We start from the raw sequence: 17,531 nt of genomic DNA on the forward strand, positions 1-17,531 counted from the left end.
AAAATAAACATCCATCGGCATTTCAGTAACGAGTCGTCCTTTCACGTTCAGCGCCAAATGGATTAATCATATTTGAAACGTTAATTTGTAATTTGTAATTTGTAATTGCATACCGTTGCCGGTTATATCGAAAAGTGGTACTTTCAGTCGACAGGCCTTTTGAAATAACACACGCGATATATCTGTTGACGCTTCTATATCTGTAACCGCTTCGAATAACCGCTATTATAACTTCTTGGTGCTCGTGTGCGTGCATGAAAAATAATGTTACCGTTCCTGATGAAAGAGGAACAATACTATCACGGGGTGTCGCGAAAATGTCAGATGCATCTCCAAAGCGCGAAGATCGCGGAATCATTTTCAGTCGCACGTCCGTCAGCACGAGAACGTCAGATAAATCGATCGGCGACTTTCATAAGATCCGTTTTTCCTACCTTCCATTTGGCCTCATAAAATTCACATAACCGAGTTACATTAGACGATACTAGCTGCCGCCAGCCACGAATTTAAATTCAATACGCGGAGCTTCTTCTCGCGGGGCGTTCACGGGGCGAACTTCCCTCGTAAGTTGGTTTCTTTGTATCGTTCAGCAGACGAACATCATATTGAATCTCTCTTTATCCCGAAGCGCCTCGCTGTCGCGTCGCGCAACTGCAATTACATAATAGCCATATGATACATTATAGCGCGTAATATTTCAGCTTCCACTTGCGAGCTGAACAAAGGACCGCAGCCGCACCATACAAAAAGGAGAGACGACCACGTTAAAGCGTGTTTAAAACAGTAGTAAATATGTAAAAATATTATATCGATACAGGGTATCTTGTTACAATGTCTACAAGTATCCTTATTATAATATTAGGGGTGTGATTTAGTTTTGAGGGTTTTTTTGCTCAAAAACGTATGTATTTAAATATGATAATGAATGAATACCTTAATCAAAATATTTTCCTTCGTTTTCTAGAACTTTTTCCCATCTTTCTGGCAAGAGATCGATTCCACCACGATAAAATCACTCTTCTTTTCAGTTGATCCATTCGTCGACGAATTTTCGCACTTCTTCGAAATTATGAAAGTGTGTGTCCTCTAAAGCGTGTTGCATCGACCGGAACAAATAATAATCGCATGGAGCAATGTCCGGAGAATACGCGGGGTGCGGTAAGACTTCCCATTCGAGCTCTAATAGTGTTTGATAACGCAACGTCAGGTCGAGCGTTGTCACGAAGAAGAATCACTTTCCGTCCTTTACTCGCAATTGGTGGTCGTTTTTGGTCCAATGCTTGCTTCAACTTGTACAATTGGTGTCGATAACGATCAGCCGTGACAGTCTCATGCGGATTTAACAGCTCATAGTACACTATCCCACCAAATACAGAGCATTACTTTTCAACCGTGAATATTGCGTCTCGGAGTGGATGTTGATGGTTCGCCTGGATCCACCCATGATTTTCTGCGTTTCGGATTATCAAAATAGATCCACTTTTCATCCCCAGTAACAATCCGAGACAAAAGACTCTTCTTTTTTTGCCTGGCGATCAACGAAATGCAAATGTTCAAATGGCACTTTCCGATAATTGATGTCGAACCCATTTCCCTTCTTTCTGAATTTTTCCCATTTCATGTAAATGTTTGGCAACTGTTGTACGATCAACATTTGATGCTCTGGCAAGTTCTGAAGTGGATTGTGTTGGATTTTCGTGCAATAATGCTTGCAAATCTGCATTTTCAAGCTTTCTGGGTTGTCCCGAGCGTTCTTTGTCCTTCACATCAGTATGACCACTTTTAAAACGTCTAAACCAGTATTCACACGTCTTAATTGATGGGGCAGAATCACCACAAGTTTCCACAAGAATTCTATAACCCTCAGCCGCAGTTTTCGTTTGATTAAAAAACAAAAGCAACGCATGTCGAAAATGCTGTTTCGGAAGTTGCATTTTTACGATGATATAAACACGACTGTTATTGCATCTATTGCTATAATGCTACTAAATGTCATGGATAATGTCAACACTGTAAGAAACAACAGTTATCGGAAACAGCTATTGAAACAAACTGACACTACAGCCATCTGTTGCAAAACCCTCAAAACTAAATCACACTCCTAATAATATAATTCTCTTATAGTATTGATACATTGTATGGAATTCTCTTGTTCTTTCTACATAAAGAAAAGATTAAGGATCAAACAAAACTACATGTTGTATCTTTTGTGATAGTAATTAGTATCGAAATAACGAGTCATGGGAAAATCCGATTCGCCCAAATTATGATTGTTGAATTATATATAAGCTACTGTAATAAAAATGTGCACATTTGTTCGCAAGTGCTAAAGTAAGTGCTAAAAGTAACAGAGTTTCAATTTCCAATATCAAACCCCGCTGTAGCAGCGATTGTCTTTCGACCGCAACGAGAAAAAAATATAATCGATAAAATTTCTATCACGTAGCTTACCAATTTCCTGTATTGCCTTCTGTATTATCGCCATTCGGATATTCTCGGTTCTTACTGCACAAGATGTGATCGTTACTACGTTTTTATTTTTACCAGACCAAATAAAACACTATTCACGATTAGCATTCAATATCTCTATTAGAATAATGTACGTGTTTTATAAAAATGTATATCAATTGTGTGTAACTACATATAATTATATACATATAATTATATACTACATTAAATATTATAACAAAATATAATTATTATATTAAATTGTTGTGTGCATAAGAGTGCACACAATAAAAAATATGATACGTTTTTTTACTGCGAATAACGGGAGAGTATTTTTGTGCCATTTACTTATAACAACCGTAAACATTTTTATAAAAATATCTAGAATTTATTGGTGGGAAAATTTTATCGAAACGATGACGTATCGTTTTATGTAAAACAGATAGCATTCTCGACCATTTTGCCGTATCGTTCGTCAACGAAATATAGGTGCCGAAATAAAGTGTGTCAAGCCACTATTTTACACGTGCGACAAGTGTTAATTCCGCGTTGATTACTTTTACATCGTAAACCGGCTAAATGTTATCGACGTGGATCGTTACAGCCTGTGAAATACATGCACCGCAGCGGGATTCTATTAACGAAACTATATCCATTCCACGAATTAATTTACTATCACCACTGCCTATGTTAACAGTGATTTGGTGAACCTGGGGAAGTACATGGAGAGATGTTTAAAGATTTCATCATTTTTAATAACTGCTATTAGTACATACATGCATCATATTATTGCGTTAGCAAACAGCAAATAATTCTGAAAATTCTGTCGCCGAACCGTTTGTCACTTTTAAGCGGTCCGCGAAAAATCCACTCGGTACTTAGGCATTCGCGTTTGGTGCGCGATAGTTTCTGTTATATGATATAGCTGTATGACGCTCCATAACGCCAAACTTTCCACAAAGGCCCATTTTTTTCCATGAATATATAACGCGACATAAAATATCATCCCGCGTATTCAGTGCGTGCCGTGGCAAAAGCAGCAGAATATTTCCACGAAACTACTGCGACTTTCCGTCGAAAATTCCAATTGACGAAGCGATTTCGGCAGCGTACCAATCGAATGATACTTTGCAACAAGAGCGTAACGATTTCATGAATAATTAATTTTCTCAATTTCTTAATAGTTTTCAATTCTTACGCATTCAATAGCTATTAATCTGTCAATTTTATTTTAATATAATAAACAAGATTTCCTTCTAACATAGATAAGATTTTCTTCACAAACCACTTGCTTCGTACTCCTGAAAATCTCGACGACTAAGCGGAATGAAGCAGCGACGAGAAAATCGCACGCAATTGACACGCAATTATGTTTGTTTCAGTGACGGGGCTAGAGCCAGACTTTGCTTACCCGCTGGAGAACGTAACGATCCCGCAGGGTCGAGACGCTACCTTCACCTGCGTGGTGAACAACCTCGGTGGATACCGGGTGAGTTCTTCCTCCTCCGCGAGCGGAGATCACTCCGGCAGCTTCAAGCGGGTAACTAACATTTTACCATTAACCTGTGTCCGCCTGTAATGGACTACTACCTTATCTACTACTACCTCTACTACTACTGTCACTACTACTACTACTACTACTACTACTACTACTACTACTACTGCACCACCTATATGCGCGCGTGCCTGCACCTCACAGCACTGCATTTAACTGCACTACCGCCAGCTATGAAAAAAAGAAATATATATATATATATACATGTATATGTATATACAATATATATATCACCACAGCCGCAGAACAACCACCATCACCAACCATTTCTCCGTATATGACATCCATTTTCATGTATCAGCCGATACGGGGAACGATACGCTCGTAAGATGAGCAACCGAGTTTCATAGTCTCTTCACGTCTTTTCTTACCTCGTTCTCTCGATACACTTCGTCGGGGAGTTCCGACAACGCACGCCGAAGAGGAAAAGACTCGCTCCGAGCGAAGTTGCTCGCGAAATGGCTAATGATGTCTTCGCGCGCTCAGAGAATGCACCGTATCGTTATCCGTTATTGTGGGCGGTGATTCACCCGCATCCAGTCACGACTAAACTTTACGGCGTAATAATAATCCTTGGTTTCAGTCGCGTCACATTATTGACGGATTTTGCACCGTGATTCGTCGCGATTGTTACACCGCGCGTTGTCGTCACTCACGATACATTCGTATCTTCGCGTTCTCCAAGCGCCATGCATCCGTTTCTGGTGCGCTAGCGATTTGAAACGAGATTCGAAACGCATGGCACGTGCGGCGTTTATCGAGATCGATGTTATCAATATTTACGCATTGCGTACCGAGGCTGGAATTTATTCAAATCGACCGATCGTTCTCCACCTTTGTCCTTCCTCTGAAAAGAATCCGAATCGCGAGGGGTTGAATGGTGAAAATAGATGCAAAAAAGACTGATCGTTGCGGCCATTGTCTTTTTCCGACAATAGCTTCCGGGCACATTGCCGACCTCTGTATCTATAGGGCTATATATTCCGAAGGATCACGCATTATACTGATACGGTAGCTTCTTCAATTTCCCGCCAAGTTCCACGTTAATTCATAATTGACGACACCAGTTGCTTGTCAAACACTATCGATAGACCTTCCTCGGAAGGTCCCGTAGCGGGATCAGGAGCCGCGTGTAATTGCGTAAGTTCCGCTTTACACTTTCCGGTAATAGCGATCGCCGACAATGGGAGGAAGATTGATCAAGGCCGGCACACGGCGTCGCCTATATGTAACGAAATTGATTTTGCGCGAGTACATATCGTCGATGTGGCGTATTAAGCGCTTTACGGCTCCACTTGTTGAACCGATAACTGAGCCCGCCTTCCTCGAGCTCCACGGAGCATTTCCTCGCCGTGGAAAAAGAAATTTCGGCCTCACGCGACTCTCCGCTGTAGGTTTTAATTAAACTTGGCACTGTTGGAGTTTATAACTTGTTGAAAGATGCGATTACTTCCGGCAATGCACACGCCCGCGTTTCAACTTCTTTCTTATGGCACGGTCGAGCGATTCGCCGGCCGGGAGTTTACGATTTCCTCTAATAAGGATCATCTCGCGACGGTTTCCGTTTCCTTTCTCTTGCACTTCCTCTCTGTCTTGCACATTTCTCCCCTTTCACATTGTTGGCCGGTTCTATAGACGAAAGGAAAATTTGCTTCAATAGGCTCGTAATTATTTCCGCGAGTAAGCATCGTTTCATGAATCGATTGAATCGACTAACTACTTGAGTGGAAAACGTTTCAGAATAAATTTTAGAACGAAAAAGCGTGTTGCATCATTTACCTGTTTCGTGACATAGATCATATTTGTTTATCTGTGTCATCTGTCTGTTATAATCAAATCAAAATAGATAGCAGAACACGCATATATTTGTTCTATCAGGATTATCTCGCGTTAGACTGACATTGTGATTCGCATCTGAAAATCCGTGCTAATATCGATCTAAAACTGTGTACTTTGCCATTCCCGGATAATTATTTCGCGATACAAAAGAGCGCAAGCAGCTCTTGAAAATAGCTACCGAGCTTCCCCGGCGAACTGAATTTCACTCCTCATTGACTCGAATGGGAACTAGAAAAGCGACGACGTTCAAATCGACATTAAACGCGCAACGAGCGCCGAGACACTGCTTACAACTTGAATGCCCTGTGCTCTAAGCGGATCTCGCGAATAGGCCAATGCGAGTCCGAGCCTACAGCGAGGATATTCAAGCCTGGTATCCGGCTTTTTCGCTTGTTAGATTTAAGCTTTGACGCTTAATCGCACCCGCTGGAAAACCAAGGACTGTAGTACTGCGATTGTCTCAGGCAACAGCATCCACCATTCAGTTTTAACGATGATTTATTTAGCGGAGATACATTCATAAATTTTGCAGAAAATTACTGATAAATAATAATCTCTTGTATAACTTGCGGATTTGAGATTTCATTATATCTGGTTATTTATAACGCGAAATGCAATTTTAAACATGTCCAATTTATCTTTATGCATATTACATTTGTCTCACGGTACAAAACAAAAGGATGGATTCTGTTGCCTTGGAGGATGACAGCGTACGTTGAGAATCTAAAGACGAAGAGTTTCAAAGATATTTCGAAACAGGAATGATGGGCATGAATCAATGATAAACTAGAAAATTCATAATTATAAGTGCAGGCATAATTACGTTTCGAGAGCTTTCAGTATACTCGTGCAAAACACAATTTTCATCTTACGTGTATGATCTCACATACAATCGTATCGATTTTATTTCTGTAATCATTAAATAAGATGTGTGAGATATTATTAACAATATATTTCAAATACATGTAGTCATTTTTCCACGCATTGACTCTTTGTTTTATTTGTTAATATAAAGATACTCCATTCTTTCATCAAGAGACATGTATGTCCACATATATGCTTTATCGCATTTAATAAATTATATTATATCGATCCCGGTGACGCGAAAGCAAATAGTGAGCATCCGACGAAAACATAAAAATTATTCAAACGCAAATTACGAGAGAGCAAATAAACTCTATTTCAAGCTTGCTATTTTCAAATGTCTCACGATCCCCTCGTAGGCGACGACTCCTACTCGCGGTAGAATTATACGATGGTTTGCCATTGCACGAAATCTATCGAAATCGAAATCGCCACGAGAAATGTCCCGTGCCCTGCCCGTCCCCCCCAGATACGAGAACATTCAGGTCCACATCGGCTTGTCCACGAATGCACAGTTTCTATTTGCACATGTGTCTGTTTACAATGCATAAACGCACTTAAGATTGGAATGTTCGTGCGAAATGAAATATGGTGCAAGTTGCATTGGAGAAGGATTGGGATGCACAGTGTTTCGACGTGTTATGCGCCCTGAGTAATTGCGAGTCCGAGGGCGGAGATCGTGCTGGATATCGTATTGTTCTTAGCGTGTCACTGAATTCCTGTCTATATGCGCGAGGCATGCCAATGATGCATGGATATATGATAACGGACAGCATAGGAGGTTGCATGAGCATGTTTTAAACAATAAGTACTAATCTAGACAGATAAGCGAGGGACACGTAACTTAATGATAGGTCTTAGACCTCGGATAAGTCGCGTTCAGGTTTCGGCATAAGTCTTAGCGAGTCGACTAGAATAACAAAATCTTCCTCTTCTCGAGTCTTGATTGTGTGTGTAATTTGTGTACGGGTCTCATATATATTGTCATCGAACGTAGAAGAGAGATACATGATGTTGTAACATAGAAAAGACGTCAAACTAAACATTTCTGTAGAATAGAATTACTTCCTCTCTTTTTTCAAAGTGTTATAGCAATATTGTAGAAAAGACTGCAATGTCTGTGTACATTCGAGCAATTCTCTATAAGCGTTTCCATTCCGTGTGTAACATAAAATGCAGCTGTTTGATCTCAGTTTCGTCGATTCATCATCAAACGAATAATCTTAAGCGAATCCGATGCGTTCGTGCGACGAAACATGCCAACGCGTGTGTTTTATTCGTATCACCCGCTACATCTCCAAAGCGTACGCTGGAACGAGTAATCTCGTTCGAAACGTGCGTGTCACGCGGATCGGTTAATCGTTCGGATTCCGCGCACGCGGCTGCGCGGATGAGTGCGTTTCGCTGTACCGTCGAGCGTGCCGTGCCGCGCCGCGACGCTCGGCGTCGCGTCGCGTCGCGCTCTGCCATAAATTTTAGCATTTAACCCGCCGTTATCGCGTTCTCGAGCGTCGCGCTCGAATTTCGCGCGACACGTGTATCTGCGAAATGAAATAAGCGATGTACAGTGAACAATTGCAGCATTGTACGCATTGTAAATGCAACGTTTTACGCAAAATATGTCTCAAAATTAGTGTCATCCTATTTAGCCATAAATTCCCGAGTAATCTAATTTCTCCTACGTAAAGCATAGCGTTGTGAAAGAATTCTTTATTACTCGTTTATTTCGCTTCATTCTAAATATCGAAAATTTCGTAGAAATAAAATCAGTGACGGAAACAAAGTGCAGTTGCAGCGCTCGTAACGCTTACATTTCCGAATCAACCCCTTCAAGATGTTATCAATATTGCCATAGAAAAAAATCTTTCATTGTTAAATTAAACGCAATCTTCCTTAATTCTCTTTTATCAAAAATACATCTTTAAGACTTTTAAACGATGAAAAAAATCGTCTTGAGGGGGTCGTCACGGGGCAGCCAGGAGGAAACATGGAGGAAAGAAAAGTGGAAAGGAGAAACCGAATCCTCCGAGCACGAACTACAAGCTAAGTACAAGCTAAAGAGCACCTGAAATCCAGACCGTTGTGAAGTTGTGGCTGCGAAGAGGGTACGCGAAGCAAAGGGGGCTCGTTCCGACCGGATTTGTCCAGCGCATCGCGACAATGGGAAACGGGCGGGGACAGGAGGGGAAGGCAAGGAGAATGAGCTAGGTGCGGGAGGCTGCGAAACTTTTAATTAGCGAGTTTATCCATTTATTCTACACGCCGCTGAAAAAGGGGAACTGCTCTCCCTGTTCCTTCTTTCCCTCGCTCCCTCTTCCCTCGCCATACTTTAAGAAATCGAAAAAATAAAAACTTCGGAACGAGTCGCGCCACGTAAGTGGGTGACGGCGGGTTGGAAAGCGAGGAATAAAACGCGATGGTGATAAGAGGAGGACGGAGAGGATAGGGGGTGGCTGAGGACGAGAAGAGGTTCTGAAGAGGCGCGGAGGAGATGGTGGGAAATAAACGAGGTGTGGTAGACTGGACCGAGGCTCCCGATCCTACAATGCGCCACAATGGAGCGCCGACGATGGTTTTGCATATGAAAGAGGTCCGAGAATGGAGAGAACGTGAAGCCAAAGGCGGGAGAAAGGGGCGAGAGAGACAGAATACGTATACGTAACGCGATATTATATATCGGACTGGGGAGGTTACCTTTTTCGCCTCGTTCCCACTCACCCCCGAATCTCTTTTACGTCTGTCTGTCCGTCTGTCCGCCGTTATCACTGCGAGTTTCTTCGCGGTTACTTCTGCCGCTTCTCTAGGGGACCGCGAATATCGTAGCAGAAGGCGGAGGAAAAATAGGGGGACGGAAGTCGAAAGCATCCGAGAAGGAAACTGCATTAGGTAAAGAGGGCGTTCTTTGCGTTAAAATAGAGGCTCGTTTTCCCATACGAGGGCACGAAGACGCGCTCTTTAAGCTCCTTGGTCGTCACCCTCTCTCTCTCTCTCTCTCTCTTTCTCAGCTTTAAACTCTCCGCCTTCGTCATTATGCTGCAAATTCGTGATCCACTCCTGATCGAGGAGACATGTGCGCTGCGTGTCCCGACGAGGGAAAATGGAAGGAGAGAATGACGGTTTTCGTCTTGGCATACAGGATTTCCCTTTTTGAGGGGCGCAGCAGAATCGCGAGGTCGCTCGGCTTTCGAGTTTCAACTTTCGGATGCGCGAGTTAGAAGGAGCCGGCGTATTGTGCGCGGCTTCGAGTTGCCGATGCTGGCTGGTACTCGCGTGACGTTATCCCGCTCACGTTGCTATGGATACGTTCTCTCGCTTCCGAGAGCGATTTTGATATCGCGTATTCGCGAGGAGTCTGTCACGGAGTCTCGCAAAGTAAGAACTTCACGACGGGAGCGTTTCCCGATCGGTTTTACTCGGCAATAACTGCGGGATAAGCGTCCTTTTTCAGTTTCGCATTTCGAGAATGATACTGCTGTACCAATAGCCTATCATAATTTGCCTATCCAGTTCTATAAAGTGCATTAGATTATTTGAATTAATATTTCATAAATTATCTATATAAATTTCTCATTCTCCGTTTCCCAAAGCTTCCTTCTCAAAAAACACGCACGTGTGATCGTTTAACTTGAAGGAAACGCCGTAAATCGTACATTATCCCGTGCACGTTTTTAGCAATCTCTTCCATCTCCTCTCCCGGTGCACGACAATTAATCACCGGCGAGTGAATTGACGATAATATAGCATAAACGTTCGAGATCCGCGGGGGCGTCTGTCGCCCGCGGCGACTTTTCCATCCTCTCCTTTTCGGGGGCGGACGGCCTCGTCAGCCTCGGAGGGTCGCAAGGCGCACCAAAAGGGAGAATGGGGTCGCGCTTATATTCCGGCATAATATATTATAAGTGGAGGCACTCACAAGGCCGTCACTACCAAACATTCGCGCCCTCTCGCATCCCGACCACCCTACCTTGCCGCCCCCGTAACCACCCCTTGCGCCCGTCGCGTCCGCCCCTCTATACACTTCGCTCGCGAGTTATCGATAAGAACCGCGGAGCTCCTTTGTCGGTTGATAGATAGCCTTTCAGAGCGATGCGAGGTCAGATATCCGACGTGGTACGGGTTCAATTTCATGCCAATAATATCTGCGCGGAGGGAGGCGAGACAGGGCGGTGACGGAGGGGAGAATGAATATTCGCGATATACTCGGCGAACTGCAGTTTCCTCCTGCGGGATAGCCTCGGCTTGGATGTGCAGCGGAATTACGAGTTAATACGTGTTAACTGGTCAAAATTGCGTTTTCTCTCCTTTGCATTCTGCATCCTACTCTTTCTCGTGTCCTTTCTTCTTTTTCATTGATTTTAATCCGCAAAAAATGGCCTTAATAATGGCATATATCAGCGGCGAAACCGGAACGAGCTGCAATAACCAGTGGGAGTTCAATTTAGCGTTGATGATGCGAAGGTTCGCGAGCGAAAACGCGGTAACCCACATTTCGAGCAGTCACGACTGTTAGTTCAGAAGTAATACAACTTGCGAGACGTCCACGGGAGCGTGAAGAACTTATGATAAATTATACCGATATGAGAAGATCACGAGCAATGCGGTTCTTTAGTTGATAGTTTATCTTTTTCTCATCCTTTTATCACTTTTTATATTTCGTACCAAGCTCACGCTGCAGTCTGATGTAAACGTGACGTTACTTACACCCGAGCGAGCGTAGCGGCGGCGCCTGCATTTTGCGCTATTAAACCGTTATCTCTCGCGACTACCTTTCTTTATTTTCCTGCAAAGTTACGTTCTATGGATTATCGTGTTCTTGCCCGCGGAATTCTTCATATTTACGCAGCGGCAGACCGTCGCGGCGCGCAACGGTACAGTTTCCCTGTCGAGGGATGCGGCGGAAGAGCCGAAGCAGACTTTGCCATAAAGAGAAGATTCTTTCATGGAATATACCTGGCTTTTGATGCCCGCCTTCGAAAGGCGATGTATACGAATATTTCATTCATTCGCGAACAGAGAAACCGTGTTTATATCTCTCTTTCCACGTAAAGTCTCGCAGACGTTATCGTAATCGAGTTCATATCTGAATCGTGAAAGGAAGCTTAAGATTGTACCACCGAATATTTCAGGAGCAACCAAAGTATACAGACAAAATCGAAAAAGCCATAGGAATGTGCTTGAGTTAGTGAAAGCCTTCCTCTACATCAGCTCGCGCTGAATCGACCGCGACGCTCGGCAAAGGCTCTTCCTCTGCATCAGCATGCAGAGTAATTCTGGAATTCGCGTAATTATTAACTCTTTTAATATCCATACATATAGTACTGAAACGCATCCGAGAGATGTCACTTGCATCTACATATTTTATATTAAAATTCTGCTTTATTTTAATCAAATTAAATTATATAAAACAGAGGATTCCAGTAATGTTTTGTTAAATTCGATATTAAAAGGGTTGATTAAAATACAAAGTAACGAGGAATATCAAAAATCTGACTCGGCAAATACTTTTGCAAAATACCTCGCGAAGCAAATGTCGGTTAGTCCGTGACGAGGAAATCGTTAATTAACGAATCACGTAAGAACGATGAAATTGAGGCAAGCTTTGGAAAGACGGGTTCCGAATCGCGCGAAAAAATTCCGCTTTCTCTAAGAAATGGGTTTGTGAGGCCAGGTGGCGTGGATCAAAGCGGACACCAAGGCGATCCTAGCGATTCACGAGCACGTGATCACGAACAATGCCCGCCTGTCGGTGACCCACAGTGACTACAACACGTGGACGCTGAACATTCGCGGGGCGCATCGGGAAGACCGCGGAATTTACATGTGCCAGATCAACACGGACCCCATGAAGAGCCAGGTAATATTTCATTTATATCCCGTCAGTGGCAAAAAGATAATTAGTTTCGCACGATGGAAATTCACGTAAGCTGTTTTTAGAACAGTATTAGCAATTATTTAATACTACATATATTATATGCAAATTACGAGCGAATGCGGAGAATCCTCGTAACACCGAAAATTACTTCAAGCTCATTAATTTATAATCGCGACCTCAGACTCGGAATTTTCCGCTTTAATTCGGTTGGCGTGTGGTCTTCTTGTTGTATGTATATCTCGCAACAGTCCACATTCTCTCCATATTCGCCGTAACATACGTACATGTACACGACGCATTCTAATTTATCTCCCCCGCATTTGCAGAGCGCGTTTTTGGAGGTGGTAATACCGCCAGACATCATCTCGGAGGAGACCTCGAACGACCTGATGGTTCCCGAGGGAGGCTCCGCGAAGCTGGTGTGCAAAGCGCGCGGTTATCCCAAGCCTGAGATCGCGTGGAAGCGGGAAGACGGCGCCGAAATCATTTCGCGAACCACCAACCCTGGCAGCAAGACAAAACGTAAGGACTCCGAGTTTTATTTCACGCCAGTCGGTCTCTCCTGGGGGCGATACGGCGGCGCTACAATGCCGAACAGCTTTCTTACCAACCACGAAACTGTCGGCAATTAAAATGGATCCCGCCAGGATAGCTACGTCCGGCCAAAACCAAAAATTTTATCGGCCATTCTTTACTTCAATCGCTCGATACATCTCGAGTCAAAAGTTTCTAAAGTTTTTGTTGAATCTTGCAAAGAAAAATGGCTTTTCATCAATCTGCCTTAAGAAAAATTTAAAAATCAGAGGAAGTTAAAGTAATAATTGGATTCCGATTTTTTAAATTAATTTTAATGTATTTAGCGTTCTATAAGTGCTCTCTAACTCGAAAAACGCTTTATATAATTTAATCTGTGGATCAAGACTAAATTCTATAATGACAAATTCCCACATGGACATTTAGGCATCTGTGTGAGTTTAAGCTGCTAAGCTGATCGGATATTAATGTTGTACATCTTGATTACGTATAACGAGCTAACTTCTGAGACCGTTCCTTGCGATGCATATTGCAGAGGCTATTGCAGAGGGTGAAACGCTGACTTTGTCGAAAGTAACGAGGGGCGAGATGGGCGCTTACCTGTGCATCGCCAGCAACGGAGTACCTCCGTCAGTCAGCAAACGGATGATGCTACACGTGCACTGTAAGTACATCTACCATTCTGTCGAATATGTCCGCCGTACCACGAAGGAAATTTTTCGTAGCAAGTACCCATTTCGATGCTTTCCATCAATTTTTACGGTATATCATATGTTTCCCAAAGTTAGTAGTCGACTTTATTCATATCATTATCGATTGCTTAAACTGTTGCACTCATATTAAACAATAATGAGCAATTTTTTATTCAATAATTTTTTGTAAAAATATCGAGCTTGCATTTCAAGTATCAACAAAAAGAGTATTTTTAACGCCGATTTTTCACCAGACTTGCTAAAAGTTTAAAGCCTCATAAGGCTATCTAACAATAAGTGAGAGATAATAAACAGATACCGGAGAAATTTCTTTTGTGAATGCAGTGCGCAATGAATACAAGAGTTTATGAGATAAACATCGTGAACGCTTTGTAATAAATTACAAAGGATAAAGATTTCATGCTTGACAGATTAAAATATATAAATATATAAATTCGCAACAAGTCACATCTATGGTCCATGGAACGCCAGCGAACTCTCTTTTAACTGATCTTTTATTAATAACCTCGATTTACGTTCACTCTTTTACAACCGACTCTTTATTTCTTATGGAACATAAAAGCGAATGCAAATATTGTGAACATAAAATATTAAATATAAAAGAGTTATATTAAATATACATATCAAATATAAAAGAATTATATTAAATATACATACGTCGCGACCAAGTTTCATAAGACAAAACTAACTCCAGTTCCTTTTCTGGCAAAATACAATAGTCTTCCTTTTCTTTCGTATTTCTTGATTATGAGTAAAATTTCAAAATGGGCTGAGAAGCGTCGCTGGAGACTCTCGTTGATCTTGATAACTGATCTCGCGTCGATCCGCGAGAGACACTCGTAAGATGTAAGCGAAAGCAGCGTGTCCACGGGGGAATATGTCGCGATCTGGTTTTTTACTGGTCGTATAGCGTCCGCGATTTCCCGAGCTCCCGGAAACGTTTTCTTGAGCAATCGTCCAGGAGGTGTAAACTCCGCGAACAGCCGACAGTGGCCTTATCCGCGTCGAGACACACCGCCCGGTGTAAAGCGAGAGGTGTCTCGGAGGGAATACAAGCCGTCGCGGCAACGAGGAAGAAAAGCACCCGGTTGTGCGACGAGATAGCCATCGTCGCCTTCTCGTGCATAATTTCACCGTAGCGGAGATAGAAGGGAAACCCGGGGGTTCGCTACTCTCCGTAAAAGAAAGCCGTGGCGAGGGACGACCGAGGATCGCGGCTAGGGGTGACGTGGGAACGGAGAAAAAAGACCAAAGGTAAAATACTGCTTAAATAACAGCGCGTGATGGCGACGACGAGAGACTTCACAGGGTGATGGAGCGACGGAGAAAGGGGCGCACGAGATAATAAAATTACACTCGGGACGCGACGGTACAGCACACTCATACATTCATACCCCCCTTCCGGGGGGTTTAAGGAAGGAAACGGTGCACACAATAAGGCACCGTTCAGATTGCGCGAAGGTGAGGGTGGATGAAAGCGCACGGTGAAAACACCGCTGCGCTGCTGGAAAGAACGTTGTAAATTTAACTCCCTGTAGACTCCGTTATATGGGATCAGTTTGATTATCTGTCCCACGTGTTATAGATCTAATTTTTCTCAAGAAAGAAGAACGCGGGACTTCGAGAGATGAAATAAAGATAAATGAACAAATATATCTCAAGAAACTAATAACAAGAAAAACAGAACCAATGTTTGATACATTTCAATATTTTTATTGAAATAACGATATGACAATAAAATACTGTTGCGATAAGAAATCGATCGAAGCGATCGAAGCGACCAACGATCGAGCGCTCCGTTGATCCAAACTGGAAACATTTACGAAAGATGCGATCCTGAAATGAATTTTAGCGCATCGAGGGATTCTACTGCCGTCGTTCCTTCAAACCCAAAGGCGGGTTAAAAGAGTGCAATACCGAAAGAGAGGCGAACACAGGAAGGTAGTCGTAGCGCCATTGTGGGAGAAGCGTGGTGCGACGATAGCGAGTTAAGCCGCGGTTACGACCAGCCCGACCATGTCTTAGATCCCCGTGAGGAGAGGTAATTCCTTGCCGGAAATTGAACGTACCTACGTACGTACGTATACGTGGGTTCACTCTCTGTCTCTCTTTCTCTTCTCCTTCCCCTCTTTTTCTCTTTCTCTTTCTCTCTCTTCCTCCCTTGCGCACGCTTCCACGATTTTGCACCTGTTCTCCGACATCACGATCGCGCGAGATAATGGAGTTTCATTGAAAATACGCTATAGACGATCCCGCGAAATTCGCGCGACCAGTATGGTCTCCTATGGTATTGTGGATGACGAGGCGTGGACTTTGCGTTCACACGGGGGATACAGTTTATATAGGGTCACAGAACTACTTGTGGCAGACGGTCGATTGCTTTGGACGATCGCGTGATGTGAGTTGCCGGAACTATTCCGAAAGCGCGGAAGGACGTCCGGAATCGTCAGCGAGTGCCGTTCACCATGCAATTAAACCGCGAGATTACTACTTCCGCAATATGTAACACTGCGTACTTGCAATAATAGTAGATACAATAAAGCTGCACTCGTGATGTTCACGCTCACTCGTCACCGATATGTACAGAATGAAAGTTCCGCAGTTTTCCGTAAAGGACTCGGAGAAAGGAAAGACCAAGCCCCGATTTAATCATCGCGGAATGTGACAAACTGAACTTTACTCCGAAACTTTAAGCGCCGTCCGTTCCGGTTTTAACTTAGTCCCAACGTTTTAAGTTCTCCGTTACATCTCTCGCGACTTTCTCTGCCGCTCGCAACTTTTCCGCGGAACTTGGAAGCACGCGTAATTACGCGTTAGATAAATATGGTTGTACAGGAAGAGGCGGACGAGGAAGACCACTGAAAAGCGACGCGACACTACAATGCGGGAAAGATGCCGGAAGACTCCGACTGGAGCCTCGACACGATCTTAACACGGGTTCTTAACAAAGAACCATTACGCGGCGCGAGCCCCATAGAAAAGGATCGAGCGTTATCTTATCACCGCAGGTACACCAGGCGGGCACCCTTTGCGCCCGGAGGAGGGGAAATCTTGCCTCTCGCGGATCCGTAGACTTCTCAACCGCGCAGCCGTCACGCGGGCTAAGTTTTGCGACCAGCCGACCCGGAAACACAATAACGGGTCTCCCTAACGTTTGTAAGTTGACTTTATGTCACGCCGTCATTCGCTCTTCCTAAGTAGACCTAATATCGCCACGGTTACTATCTCAGGATTACACGTGCTGGCGTGCGCTTCCGTTATAACGAACAAGACCGTCATTCGTGCGGATCCTGATAAATTAAGCTCGAGCAATGTCGCTTTCTGCAGCTACCTGTCCGTCTGTCTGTAATTAATTATTTGTTCAAGCAATGAAGCAGTTTGAAAAAATAAATGCTCAGGACGTTGCATCGACAAAGGCAACGACAAATTAAGAAATATTAATTCAATCTTTTTTTATCAAGCGTCTCTGTTTCTCTTGTCTTGCGCTCTTTTCTTATAAATTTGACGCTGAGCATCGGAATTTGTCACGAATGAGTACGAATATTACTTTTCGCACGCCGTCCAACTTAATTATTATACGAACCGATGCAGGAATTATCTATCTAGAGGGCATTTGACGTGCTATCGAGAATTGCGTGCTGCGTAGTGCATTAAATTATTACACCGCATTAAATTGTTACAGCGCATTAGATCGGGGCACGAGCGT

The 17,531-nt window shown here is 43.4% G+C and overlaps 1 protein-coding gene across 3 annotated transcripts in view; it reads left to right on the forward strand.

Moving 5' to 3' along the window:
• LOC105277043 (lachesin) overlaps window positions 1–17,531 on the forward strand; it is a 123,179-nt gene that overhangs the window by 90,469 nt on the left and 15,179 nt on the right. For 2 of the 3 annotated variants that reach the window (XM_011335176.2, XM_011335177.2), the window contains exons 3-6: window positions 3,831–3,988; window positions 12,375–12,560; window positions 12,905–13,100; window positions 13,648–13,776. In XM_011335176.2, coding sequence (XP_011333478.1) covers window positions 3,831–3,988; window positions 12,375–12,560; window positions 12,905–13,100; window positions 13,648–13,776 — 669 coding nt within the window. The remainder of the gene's footprint in view (window positions 1–3,830; window positions 3,989–12,374; window positions 12,561–12,904; window positions 13,101–13,647; window positions 13,777–17,531) is intronic. The other variant, XM_011335178.2, reaches the window with a different exon arrangement.

Source organism: Ooceraea biroi, chromosome 3, assembly GCF_003672135.1.
Source record: "Ooceraea biroi isolate clonal line C1 chromosome 3, Obir_v5.4, whole genome shotgun sequence".
NCBI lineage: Eukaryota > Metazoa > Arthropoda > Insecta > Hymenoptera > Formicidae > Ooceraea > Ooceraea biroi.